At 38.5% G+C, this 14768-nt stretch overlaps 2 protein-coding genes and 1 long non-coding RNA gene across 3 annotated transcripts in view; 2 read left to right on the plus strand and 1 right to left on the minus strand.

The window, feature by feature from the left end:
• LOC105217843 (uncharacterized) overlaps positions 1-14768 on the plus strand; it is a 64703-nt gene that overhangs the window by 35347 nt on the left and 14588 nt on the right. The gene's annotated exons all lie outside the window — the stretch shown is intronic.
• On the plus strand, positions 555-6995 carry LOC105217840 (enhancer of split m4 protein). Its single transcript, XM_054234550.1, has one exon. It carries the CDS (start codon positions 6186-6188, stop codon positions 6675-6677), a length of 492 nt encoding a protein of 163 aa, XP_054090525.1. The 5' UTR covers positions 555-6185; the 3' UTR covers positions 6678-6995.
• On the minus strand, positions 10427-11929 carry LOC105217839 (enhancer of split m3 protein). The gene has a single exon (XM_011193065.3). It carries the CDS (start codon positions 11734-11736, stop codon positions 10969-10971), a length of 768 nt encoding a protein of 255 aa, XP_011191367.2. The 5' UTR covers positions 11737-11929; the 3' UTR covers positions 10427-10968.

The raw sequence follows: 14768 nt of genomic DNA on the forward strand, positions 1-14768 counted from the left end.
GTTGGTGTGTGGCAACACTCGAGTGCATGCCACAGACCACAACATAATCAATTTTTGTTGCGTCTGTCTGTAATATTGTATAATTGCTTGTGACGCGCCGCCGCATATTGCTGTCGTTGCAGTTTTTTTCCTTCCTCTGTAGCAGTATACTACAACGTTTTGCTATTAATTATTCCAATAATACCCAAATTGACTCAAGTATCCACATGTGCATTAAAAAAACAAAATTGTCCCGTCCCAAAATGTCTTAAATAAACATTGCGTTTCATTCTGCGGCACGCCCCCTGCAGCGTTTAACTATGTATGCCTAGTTTGGTGCTTCACAGTCATTAGAAGACATGTCTTCTGTGTCATTTTTTTCGTTTATTTTTGTATCATGCCAAAGTGCAGCGTCGTAATGAAAAATTGGTGGCATATTGTAAAATACCACTCAGCATAACGATAGTCGCCGTTGATTACACTTGCCGTCTATCAAACACTCGGTCGGTCCAATTTTTGGCCTCTCTGTGAGGTATCAACTCACATGATAAGAGTGCTCAATTGACGAAAGCTGACAGCTCGTATATATATACAGTTGAGCTTCTGTAATTCGAAATTTTGAATTGGTCATTGAAATCAAATTTCATACAAATTACCTTCAATAACTCCATGTCTCTCTAACTCGAAGTTTTTTTATGGATTGTGGTGATTCGAGTTAGGGAAGTTCAACTGTCTCTCTGTTGACATACATATTGTGATCATAGAATGTTGGCTAAAATCTATTTCTAACGATCACCATTGAAGATAGTCAAGTGTCCTCCCTCAGTTCGAGAGATTAAATGTTTGAATATTGGACTCTGTCCTAAATTGCACCAATGCCTCTAGTTTTATGTTTATAATAATAATAGGTTATATTACACTAATCAATAAGTATTGTAAGGATATATTGGATGGGGAAAAAGTTCAGGCCTCGTATATTATCTTGTAAGCAGTTTTTTATAGAGAGACATCCTATCACCTTTTTTTTATAAGAGATGATCTAAATTAGTCTAGTTTGTGTTTAGTAATCGCCAAATTATCCTTCGAAGTAGTCAGTCTATTTCGACGAAGCTAAATATTCCTTTAAAGGTATTTCATAAAGACCCCAAATACTGTACAAAGTCGTGGAAGCCATGATACTCGACTAGATAAATTCATGTATAAGGAAATCAACAGGATTTATAAACTCGAAATTTGCCAATAAATTGATTTAGAAACCTAGTTCCAGTGAACTTTAAATCCATAAGTTTTCAACCCAATGTTGCATACTATTAATCCAGCCTCTCCATGGTGATGAGGGAAGATGTTCTGAAAGTTGAGTAATCTGAATCTTTTTTCCACATACCCATATATTTGATAATGCATGACCTAGTTTCCTTAAAAAATTCTCGTAAAGTAAATATTAGTTGTTCAGACTAATGATTAATTTAAACTTCCTCCTCATGAAATTAAGAAACTCTCCGTCTCACCACACTCTTTTCATAGGCAACAATAATGTTTCGTCGTCCACAAATACCGTAAAGACGCGTCTGATAAGCATAGCTACGCCTCTGACCACATGCAGCAAATTGTCGCCTATGATATCACAGGCACTTGTCTTGTGTCACGTGTCTAGACGAGTTTCCTCGCCGGCAGTAAAAGTGATTTCCAGTGCGCATGCGCGTCGACTTCCTTGTCCACTTGTTTGTATCAGTGTTGTTATCGGTGTTTTGTTAGCCATCACAGACAATGCGCTGATTATCCGCGTCGCCGTCGTCTTTCAATTGTAATTTAGGTCACGCGATGACTTTGTAATTAAGTCATACAATAGTTTGCCAAAAAATTCAAAACATGTCTGCGCTTATCAGCTGCATCTTTGCAATTCTACTCAAAATGTAAATATTTTTGTTTTGAAACGCGCTTTTGTTTTACTTTTCGAAAGTTTATGTTTTGTTTTTTCTTTCTTCAGCGCAAAACTCTTTGTTTCTTCAATTGCCTTTGTAATACTATAACTTAAGATAATGTATCCATTTTTAATTTTCTGCCGTGTCATTTAAAGGCGATTCGTTTCAATTAAGTCACAGATCAAGCATCTTGTGGCGATAAGCAAATAGTATATAAGAAATATTCATATTGTCCCATCTAAACTTAGAACTCGAAATATATTCCTTATACTCCTCAATATACATATTGCTCCTTGCCGTTTTCCCTGCCTTCATAGTTCTAGTATGTGCTCAATTGCCTACTTTTACTTAATTTGTCTGCAATTGATTCAAAATGTATATCAAGTCGCGACAATTTGGCGAGTTTGTGCCACTTAAGAATATGTCCTTTTTTCTCCTAATGTCCTTTCGAAGTTAAGTCTGCAAATTATCGTAATTTATTATCAGTACAACGTCGCGAAGACATCAACTGTCTTCAAGGATATGCATATGACTCATCCTATATGTGCGTTTATACCCTAATTACTGTCGTATTCGCCCAAACATCACTCAGACAGCAATTACTGTAGACATTTTTAACAGTGTCTCCAAATAAATTGTGCAGTTTCGTCAAAATTTAAAGATCAGGCTGAAATACTGGTTGTGGTTTAATTATAATTGCCGTAGTAATATTATTGACTGATCATCAGTCTGCCCAAATAAGCTGTGACAAGAACTTGTTTATTCCTGTAGTTCTGTCTGAGTCCTCTGGACTTCATCAGGCATTTCAAATCGCTGGCTTAATGGTTTTAATAGCTGAATGGCTATCACTGAAGGTTTTTATATAAAACTTTTATGAAGATCTGTTTAAAAAGATCCTAAAAGCAAGAGCACTAGTTCATCAAAATTGTAGAAAAAGCAAAAGATTCACCACTACTCTGTACTACTTTTCCAGTAGGTCAAGCTTACGATGCTAAACTGTCAATAACGTCACAGCTGTCATAAAGCCCATCAGTCGATTTTATGCTATAATGGACGACGTTTAGGAGTAAAGAGAACTAACCTTAGCGAAAACGGTGACTTATCTAATAAAATATTATCCATATACAGAAGATACGCCTGTTTTGTATCTGTCAGCTCGAAGATCTCCTGATAGTCCTGGCAATTTTACAGAGCTTAATGTTTTGGGATTGCATAACAAGCATTTTCGGTATTCTGATACATATTTACCTTATGTGGTATATATATACGAGTTCGAAAAAGTCTCGCATTTGAGACTTCAATCTAACATCCAAAAGCTGCAATTTTTCACAAACCGATGCCTTCGATATATTTGCCGCATTTTCTGGGCCGTTACCATCTCTAACACGGACTTGTGGTCACGCACAAACCAAACGCCGCTAAGTGCCGAAAATCTCAGAAGAAAATGGTGCTCATCTTCTGAGACACGATCCAGATATAATCACCCGGAACGCGATCGACTGGAATCCACAAGGTAGCCGAAGAAAAGGCTGACCCGCTCTAACTTGGAGAAGATATTTGGACATCGATATCTAGGGTCCAAAAAAGTTGGAGTCAAATCAAGATGCTAGGAGAAGGTCTCCCAAATTTTTGTATGGATTATGGGGATTCGAGTGAGAAGTTCAACTTTTATAGTTATTCTAGGGTTGGTTATTATGTAGTCTACTTAATATGTACTTCTTTCTCCAAAATTGATTGTAGTAAACCAATTCTATCACCTTTAATACTTAGTTTGGGCTCTTCATATGCTCCTGTCATTTAGACAGTTCAATGGCTCAATAAGTTCGATGCGCAGATGAGCTAGTAATAATAATTATATGAAAAAATAAGTGTTCCGTTTGGGTGACTAAACTAATTGAATTGTTAAGAGCTTGCATAACTCAAAGTCAAATCAACTATCAATATTACGAAAAAAAGCTCAGCTTCCAAGCAGGCCTAGTGCTTAACACTCAAGCAAACTGAATTAAAATAGCTTACATAATGAAAATGCCAAAAACACTGCCGCAGACCTGTGAACAACGCGTGGCCCACATGCGCCGCATTGCCACATCATCCGAAGCAACAACCCACACATACACAGCGCTCACACTCCTTCGAAGTCACTTACCAAAAGATTAGGCCTAAAATAAAAAAGAACATACCGAGTACTTGTTGTCGTGCCGATGAGCTGCCGATCAATAATAACAACAGCAACAACACACCAGTTAACAAGCAATAACCAGAAGCTTGAGGTCGGCGCACAGCCAACACGCGTACGAAGGACCCCAGCGCACACCTCTTCACACAAGCACCAACTAATAGTAATACTATGTATGAGTAAACAGCGCCGCCCGCTATGCGAACCAAGTAGTCAAAGGTCGTTAGTGTAAATAATAATATAAAAAAGTGAAAACAAAAAAACAAATAAAAAGTGCGACAAAAAATGTTGAACGTTCGTTGATCACCGATCATCACACATAATTGTGGCAGTACTTTTTTAAAGAGTGCTGTGTTAATTTACAACAACAGCGCTTGGTATTAAAATTAAATTTTTAAGAAAAAAAATGCTGATGTTGCACTTAGTCCTTGTGGCACTCATACAAAACAGAAAGCAGAAAACAAAAAACCTGATAGACACACATTTGATTGCCTTAAATGCCAACAAAACACCGTCGAATTGCTTCCCACGATCACAAAGGATCAGCAGCCAGCAAACCATAACACTATACCAAATTGATTGGTGCGACATGAGGCATGCAACAGTATTAAATTACATGCTGTATACGCAAATATCCTTACGTACGGCCGATTAAGGAGCAGAGCAGAGCACAACAACACTCAGTGTGTGTGTCAGCATTATTGGTAGCAACAAATGTTCTTAAGATTATTTTCGTTTCAATTTATTTTTATTTTAATTTTTAAATTTTTTTTTAATTTTTTTCTTTTTCTTCATTCCTGCCTCCACAACTCCTTTATATGCCACTTTTGCTGTGTAAGCCTTATTTGTATTATTTTTTTTTGTGTTAATGCTTCCCTTTAATGCAGCAATAAATTGTATTTGCCTTGCCATTGAAGCGTTGAAAATCGAAAATATTCTCCCACGATCGTTTTTCTATATAGACTTTTTCCTATACTCATATTTACTGTACTGTAGAGCGTCAGAGTCCCTGAGGATCCTTAAGAAACATGCACACGTGTTCGATGAAATTTCTGTGCGTGCTCATACAAAGTTTATGCGCGATTTACTATATGGAAAAAAATCACAAAAAAAAACCTGCTGTTGTTGTTGTTGTCGACAACATTTTATGGCATTAACTATAAGATAGCAGGACACTTGGGCAGCAACAACAACAACTACGATCAACAACGAAAACCAAAAGTGATCATTAAATGGTCCAAGTGTTTGCCTCAAACAAAAAAAAATAAAAACAACAACACCAATGCGCCAAATTGTATTATAGAAACTGAAATTTAAGGAAAAAACACTAACAACAACAAAAACCAAAGTAGAAATCCAAAAAAAATGCTTGATCCTTAAGGCAAGTAGAAAAAAGGATCCTGTTGCAAAAACACGGCTTGCATTCAAAAGTGTGGGAACATGACCGTACACGAGTTTCACACGATCCCAGTGCCAGGATAAGCAGACTCCGTCATGAAATGAAATGAATTACTTTCATGCCCATTATCCTTATGGCTTATATATAACTATGCGCATTGTCTGTCTACAGCATCTCCAATTCCCTACAATTCCATCGCATCCACCTCCTCAACACAACCAGCAACAACCATGCCACCGAACAGGTGCGAGTGAGCACGCCTGTTACTTGCGCTCTCGCTCTCACCACTACAGCCTGCAGGTTAAGTCGCACACACCAGCAGAGCACAAGAGCTCGTCGTCGTTCATCTGTGACACGTCGAAAACGCACCTGCCATTTTTTATGTATGGATTTTTTCAGCTCCTTTTGTCTGCGCACACAGATCCTGCTGACGTTCCCACACTCTGAATGCGACTTGTTTATGCGTACTATTGGAATTTTATGTGCGACTCGCTTTATGCTACTCTCTACCCTGACCTGCTATGCCTTTTCACTCGTACTTGTTGTTGTACGCATGCGCTGAGCGATTTTGTATAAAAGGCACGCCAGCGACAGGACTCAACATCATTCAAGCGATAGCAATCGTACAGTGAACAACACAAGCAAGCGAGTCTTTGAGAATATTTTCTTCTTCGTACAAATAACCGCAAAAACAAAACAACAACACAACATGTATACCGCCGAGTATGAGAACAGCGTCAACATGACAGCCGAGAAGCAACAGAAGAAGGTCAGCTATAGCATTAAGCGTCTGCTGAAGCAACTCTTCAAAACACAACAACAAAAGCAACAGCAAAAACAACAACAACAAGAATTGTTGGACAATTTCGCAAACACCAAGAAAGTCAACTCATTGGAATCACTCGAATCTCTGGAGAATTCACGCAATGCCGATCTGGAGTCCGTAGCCGAATGCATCTCACTCGAATCCTGTGAGAATGATGCCAATGAACGTTTAGCCGCCTCTTGCGATTTGGAAGATTACGAATTTGCCGATATCACCACAGTGCCCGTACATTTCTTACGCACTGCTCATGGCACTTTCTTCTGGACCGCCAACACTGATCTGCCAGCCGATAATGACCTGATCGAACCATTGTACTGCAGCACCGGCAATCAGATCGCCACCACACAAATGCAAGATCGTTGGGCACAAGCTTAAGCCGCTTGCGGTTGACGAGTTGTGGAGCGAGCAAGTGTGATACAGCGCCATCGAGGTCTTCCAGGTCCACTAAACATACAGTGGTGGACCATGCTGAGAAACGCAAAGCTTTAATTGTTTGTGATATTTTTTGGAATGTACTTAGGTACATACATATATATAATGAAAAAAGAATAAGAAATTATTGTTTACAAATATTTATACAAAAGAAAAAACTACTTCATAATATAATAATGACAACAAAAACTAAATACTCTTGTGTTATCTTTTACATGTGCGCTAAGGTTTTCTGCTTGATCTTTATTTGGTTTTTAGAATTTTCCTTAGCATTCTACTTTCGCTTTTTCTCAAAATTATAGTGTTGTTTTGGAAATTGAAATACCAACAATAACAACAACTACTTTATTTTCATTTCACTTGTCTTTTAGTATTAAAGAATGAAAAGGCATTCTTATTGATAATCTTATACAAATAAGTGGATTTGTAAGAATTATAAATATCAATTGAAACATAACTCTTTATGAGTACTTTTAAATGTCTTCATCGGTTTTCCACGGTCATACATTCTAATCAGTCCAATTTCAAATGACTCAGCTGCTTATATCCGACTTCATCTTAGCTTCTATTGGGACTATTTTTGACTGTCGAGTCTCTTTTTTATTTTCGATTCCCTTCTTTACTAAGCAATCAGCTGATATTAAGAACTCTTGAGTAGAAGGAATTATATAAAGTAATGAAATCTCAAGATCTTGACGCCTAATTCATGTCATACTTTCTATCTACTTATCGTTGAAATTTTCTACAAAGAAGGAGAATGAAAAATCCTTTGATCCAAAATACAACTACTCATTGACACACCAATAATGAACTCGATCAAACTACTTAACCTTTCTCAAACTTATTAAGAACGAAAAGTGTATTCATATTCCCATATACATATGTACATATAAATATACATACATATATGAAAGAACCTGTAGTAAGCTCTTTTCATATTTCTGTTTTGAGGGAAATCCTAACTCAGCTTGCTTATCAATGAAGAGTGATACCCTGCAATTTCAACGATTCAATGTGGTACATGAGAATTTCTAATCGGTCTTTTATGATTAATATTTCACAATTTTGTCAAACTGCTAATCTAATATAGAGAGAGATTTTTATGAATGGCTTGTGTAATTATCGACGATAAGTCGATCTCCAACTATTCCTATAAAATAAAGATGGTTCCAACAAAAGTTCGCCAGTTCTTCTCTGGACATACATCTTACAGCTATTTGCTCGCATAGATAAAGCTATCTATATTCACTCAAATCACCATAGTGAAGCCATACATTTATTAGAATTTCTAAATTAATTTCTTAATATGTTCACACGTTCTCTTTGAAAAGTAGAAAATACACCACACTTATTATTGCCTACTTTGTCATTACATCTCACTAATTTACAACTCATTTATTTTCTTCCCTCCTCACTAATTAAGCGTGTTTACGGCGATTGCCACTTTTCTTACACTACCAATTTCTTTTGTTAATTTCCGCCACCATAATAATTGTAATTATTTCTTTGACTGCACACACAGGTAGCTTGTTCTTCGTTCTCAATAAGATTAGTTGGTATTATTAACTACGCCGACAAACGTATTGAACTACTCTGTTTGCTTCTTTTCGGTTCATTGTCTTTCAACTGGCCAAACACTAAGTGTTTCTGATTGGTCCCCTGTAATTTTGCCATCTTGTTCCAATTAGTCTAATTGTTATGTGACTAATACGCTTGATCGCCGCCAGGTGACGCTGAGAGTATCAATTTTACATGTAATCTCAGTTAAATGAGGGCATTTAAGTTGAGCCCACACACTTAAGTCATTAGCTCATCTTCTTTTTATATCATGAAGTTCATTTTGAAATCAGAAGTATAGTCACAATTTGAGTAGCGCTATTTGAGATCTGTGTGTGCCTTTTCCTATCTGACTCGTCAGTATACAGAAATCTTTTTTATAATACTTCGCAAAACTTACGAACTTTTGAGAAAGTATTATCTTTTAGTAGTATGACATATTGAATTGTAAAGAACTCTGTGGTTTTAGCCCAGTTAGTTTAGTTTTTAGTTTGAAATCAATGATTCAGTTTCTAACAAGTCATCATATGGAAGTAAGTAAATTCAGCTCCGTTGAGATATATTTTGTAAACAATTTTTTTGTTTCGGTTCTACATATACAAATGTTTGGCGTTTCTACGCCTAGCTTTTCTTTAAATTTAGCTATAATTCAATTATCAGCAATGTCAGTGTCGTATCTCATACGGTTTTATTAGAGACTTTCCAACTCTCGATTTATATTTATTCACAAATATTGTACCGTCCACTTATAATTGGTCCAACTGATATGCATAAGGAATGTATTTTTTATCATTAAGGATGGTAATGTGGAGGACTTCACCTGTGATGATTATCATATAATTAACAATCGCAAAATAATATGAATTCAAATTAGATGAATATGAACACGCATGGGTCAATAAACTAATAGTTGATTGTGATCGCTGTGATTATTTCAGTACGATCTTTATAGACGTTCCGTTGCCTGGGAAATATTTTCACATATCCAATCAGATCTAAAAATTAGTCAGACGTACGTCATTTGTATTTCAATTTTCGAATTTCGGGTAACACTTATTAGATCTATTTGTAGGAAATTATGTAAAAACTGCCTAAGAAATTAACATTGGCAATAAAAGTGGGTATCCCAAGAAGGCGATTCGAATATTAGAGAGAAATGAGTCAGCGAAAAGGTATGGACTTTGTACTGTTACTGTTGGTGGATACATTATTTTTAAGTTTTGTAGGCAAACTTGAAGCAATCTGTGATCGGTGAATCTGTATCTCATTCAAGTCAGTAAATGAACGAAACAAATATCAGCACGGACAAGCACCGAATATTTTCTCATAGTAATGGATAAAAGGAGGCTCTGTGATATCCTGATGATTAAGAAAAGCTGTTTCGAACATGTATTTAGGATTACTGCAGAAACTCCTAATAAGTAGAAGAAAAAGATACTATAACACACATTCTATGCGGATATAAATCTTTGTATAGAAAAATAATCGCAATTCTCGGACGCGGTCTCCGCGATGATGAGGCTGAAGATGCACATATCAAACTATGTCAATTATTTAATTTTATCAAGACCACATGGTGGTTCGAAGAGGACTTAATAGTGTGAGGGAATTCCAGTCCTGGTGGTCTTACAATAGGTTTCCCAAAGGCCTAGGTGCATCGACAAACAACCAGTTAACCTAACCTGTATTCAGTTACTGTTGACAGTAAAAACTTTGAAGTCGGAGATAATTTCGTATACTTGGGAACCAGCATTAACAACACCAAAAATGTCAGCCTTAAAATCCAACGCAGAATCACTCTTGCCAACGGTGCTACTTTGGACTGAGTAGGCAATTGAGAAGTAAAGTCCTCTCTCGACGAACCGAAATCAAACTATACAAGTCGCTCATTATTCCCGTCCTAATGTATGGCGTGGAAGCGTACACGATGACAACATCTAATGAAACGACTCTTGGAGTTTTCGAGAGAAAGGTTTTTCGAAAAATTTATAAAAAGACTGGCTAGGTCATATTGTTCGAATGGACAAAAACACTCCAGCTTTGAATGTGTTCGATGCAGTCCCGCTGGTGGAAGTCGCGGAAGAGGAAGACCTCCAAGTGGAAAGTGACCTCACCTCAATTAAAAAAATAATATTTAAAATTTTCAGAGATTAATTTTTAATTTATTTTAAATATTATTATATGGTATATAACATCAGGAATTACTTGACATTTGCCTTTAAAGCTAGTTACCAATTAGAGGAATACCAGTTCACTTCCTTTGATTGCTGAGAACTTACAAAACTAATGTCATTTCGGTTATTTGTCTGCATTACACAAACATTACAGCACTGCTAGTTTAAATATAGCTTACAATTAATTAAAATAAATAACATATAAATTGATTTTTTCTTGTAGGCGCTAAACTAAATAAAGCTAATTACGCAGAATTTCGTAATGATGCATACGAACACTTTTATGCATATAAATAATATTATATTATATCACAGACAACAAGTAAAGCAAAAAGTGCACTGCATATGTGTGAGTGTGTGGCGAAACACGTAGCGACTATTGGAGCTTAGGCCGGAGCGCCCTCCCACGTCCTTTACGTGCGCCTTGGAAGACAGACGATTCTGTTGATACAATTTGATACCGTACTATACAACTAAAGCCTTAACTAATGACGCGCCGCTAGTCACCATGGACGCCACATCGGTTCGGATGAGCAGGAATCCACAGACACCACAGAGGCGGTATCGCGCGTCGAACAGCTACTATCCACCGTTGTCACATCGATGAGATCCTGCTCTTTGCAAGCGCTTGCCGCAGCCGCAGCGGCAGCAGTTGCGTATGACCTTTGTGCCGCCTCATTAACTGCACTGTAGTAATCTATGGGTGACTTGGCGCTCGTCGGTGACTCCAAAGAACCCATTGATTCACCACATTCACTATAATTGTAATTTGCCGACGGCATTGGCATTTGCAGTGTTAACGGTAGCGGCAACAGGTTGGCATTGCTGCAAGCGGTTGCGGGTGGCACACCGCCAATAGCTGTGACTGCTGAGCTACGCAGCAATTGATGTTGCATTTCGATGAGACGCGTCGAGAGGAATTTCATGATTTTGCCGCCCAGCTCATCCGCTTGGCACTGTTGCAGTAATACTTGTGAGATTTGGTCCGCCGCATGCACGTAGCCGGAGCGGAAGGACTCGATATGCGCGCTGGCCTGAGATTGTAACGAGAGACTGCCGCGTTGTTTCAGTTTACGCATATGCTCGACGGTCAGTTCGAGTATGTCGGCTTTCTCGAGACGTGTTACATGTTCACCTTCCTGCTGCAGACACTCCACCATCAGATCCTTGAGATCGTCGAGACACTTGTTGATGCGCGCGCGTCTTTTACGTTCCAACAATGGTTTCATCACCTTGCGGTACTGATAAGTTTTGGACATTTCCATGACCATTGTTTTTTTGTTGTTATTTTACAAGTTACAATTATGTTTTGGATAAATTATATATTTATTTTTAAATATTTTGCGTACGCGTTCGTTCGTTATCCGTAAATTTGGAAACTCCGTTGGGAGGCGCACGTAAGCTTAATGTTTAAACGTTGTTTCTTGTTCGCGTGTCGGTTTCAAAATGAGCCAACAACCTGCCCCGTACATAACTTTTATACAATAAGGGGGTTTTCTGCGCTCACACAGTTCGTACGTTTGCTGATTGTATGGTGGTTGGTTGCACGATCGCAGCACGATCGCAACGGTGGTCGCGTTGTGTGTCAGCGTTACATGTGTATGTGTGTGCGGTGCAAGTGCGGAGCTACTAGCTAGATGAGACTACATTGCAGTGGCTGTGTTGAATGGTGGCGGCATTTTGATACTCAAAGCCTGTCAGCGAGAGAGTACTGGAGCGATCGTGAGCGTAATAATGGGAATGCGTTCAAAGTGTGACCAAAGAGTGTTGCTTCTTATAGTGCTGGGTAAAATTTGTAGCGACATTGCGGCAGATTATTTGCTTTCAATACTGTAGAGATCATTATTCATTAATGGATTATACCTAACCTAAATGTGAGTGAGAGAGGAGGTAGTCATATATCCAAAAACGACCGTTACGATCTTCTGCGTTAAATGATGGAAAAGTTTCTATTTGGCAAAGATTTTTAAAGCTGCTCTTTAGAATCAAGAAATTATTTTCTCAGATGATCATAGAGGATTACTCACATTTCTTATTGATGGAATGTTTATAAACTCTTGAGAAATGTGATGGGAATGATCTATTTTTTGTCTAACATGAACCAGAAATACTTCACATCTCTTCAATTCCAATATTGTCATTGCGATCGACTAGATCAACGAACATATTAACGGGAAAGAATACAGAGAAATCACGAGATCTTCCTCTTTTGTAGAGATTGGTCAATATTTTGAAATATAGTCAATCAATAAATAACTTCTGTCCGTAATTTGACAAGATATGAGAGATCTTCTAAATAATTCTTTAAAAGAAATATTGTTCCGAACCTTAAATACTCAGCACCTATGGGACATAAAAACCGAAGCTGCGGAGTATTTTGAGATATGAGATAATCATTCCAAAGTCAGGTTATGAAATGTGTTCTTGATAACCGGGCTGACAGATGGACAAATTTTGGAGAGTCGCTAAAGAAGAGCTTATAGGGAATATATCTATCCCATCTAAAAACTTTAAATATCAGCAATGTCCGATACATTATTTACCTTTTTAAAACCTTTCTATGAGGGTAATTTCTGCAACCATGAGCAACACTTACTCGAGACGGCACAACAATGGACTCAGCTCTCCCCAATGGCATAGCGTACGACCAGCAACACTTTGTCATTTCAAACTACTGGGTTTAACTATGAGCACACGCTAGCTCCAGTCGAAATCAAAAGAGAGCCACTCGTGAGACTCGCCAGCAAGTAGTGATCGTGCGCACCGCTTGTGCCAATCAGAAGAGCATAACACGCTGGAGTGTTGCTCACACGATCAATAACAACATGCTGGCATACAAACATAGTTGTCGGATGACGGAATTGTGCCCGCTAGGGGCACAAATACCAATGCAATGGATGGACGTTCGGGTTGGCTGGTTGGTTGGCTGTCTGCTTGGTTGTTTGGCCCCACCACGCGGGCATGTCTTACTTATTGTCAATGATGACAGTTCTCTGCCGCTGCCACTGACTTGTGTCATGCTGCTGTTGTTGCTTATTACTACTATGGTTGTTGTTGTTGTTGCTGGGGCTTTCGTAAATCGCATTGTGTATTTTGTTCGTACGCTACACACTTTTCCAGACCGTGGGAAACAGATTTGTCGTGTGTTTCCCACACGATGGACGGATGGATGGATTGCGATACGTTGCGATGCGCGACGATGACGACGACGACGTCGACGATTGTGGCGATGCGATCCGTTGGATTGTTGTTGAAATGTTGCCTTTGTTACTTTGCGCTTTAAGTATTTGTTGTACTTATTGGTGTTGTTGTTGGCGTTGCTTGGGTTTATAATACCCCCCGTACTATTTGTTGCTGTTGTTGCCTTTTCTTTCTTTTTTAGTTTTTGTATTTGTTTGAGCTTTAGTTATTGGGCTGCCGGTTGGGTCCCGCATTTTGCGCCACTGCTGCGCCTTAGCTGGAGCTGTTCGTATGGTTGTATGTGTGTTTGAAGTCGCGCAATTACGCTGAGGCATGCTCGACTGATGATGATGGCATGAATTTCGTTGAAGCGTATCAATTGAGCTGGTTGGCCTGGCCGTCGAACAGACAGACAGACGGACGGACGATGAATTGTTTGCCAGGGTTTGTTCGACAGCTTGGGGGACTTGGGATCCGAACGCTTGGCGTGTTGCTTTGTTTGTTTTAATTTAGTTTTTTAGTCATCTTTTGTTGTTGTTTGCGTTTTATTTTTCATTTGGGGCGCGCATGGATCCCACAGATTGCTTTTGCCATATAACAGTGCATCGGCATTTTGCAGAAAATTTGCGGGCTCTTGTTATTGTACAACACACATAATGCGCCGCAGCTCGGGTGGGGTGTCGTAACGCACACAAGCACTTATACAAAAAAAGCGCGCAAATTACACAAGTAAAGCCATCAACCGTCCATCAGTCTTTGTTGCCGCGACAAGTGTTATGGGATTTGTTGGCTAGTGTTTTGAACCTCACGTCGCCTGTCCCTAATGCGCTGGGGAAACGCACAGCATTTTAACTGTGTACATATTCATAAATGTTAGTCACCCAAAAATTTACGATATACAATAATTTTTGTTTACATTTTATTTATTTTCCAATGAACGTCGTCAAGTCGGCGCACATATAAATGTATTAGCTTTGCCAAATGCACGTACATAGTACATACGAGAGCATTTAACTGAGTCAATCAGTTTCTGGCTCTGCCGCCTAACAAATTTCACTTGAATTGACGGCATATTTCTAGCTAAACTGCCTGTTTTTTTTTCATACTAAGAGTCATAACTTGG

Source organism: Zeugodacus cucurbitae, chromosome 2, assembly GCF_028554725.1.
Source record: "Zeugodacus cucurbitae isolate PBARC_wt_2022May chromosome 2, idZeuCucr1.2, whole genome shotgun sequence".
Lineage (NCBI taxonomy): Eukaryota > Metazoa > Arthropoda > Insecta > Diptera > Tephritidae > Zeugodacus > Zeugodacus cucurbitae.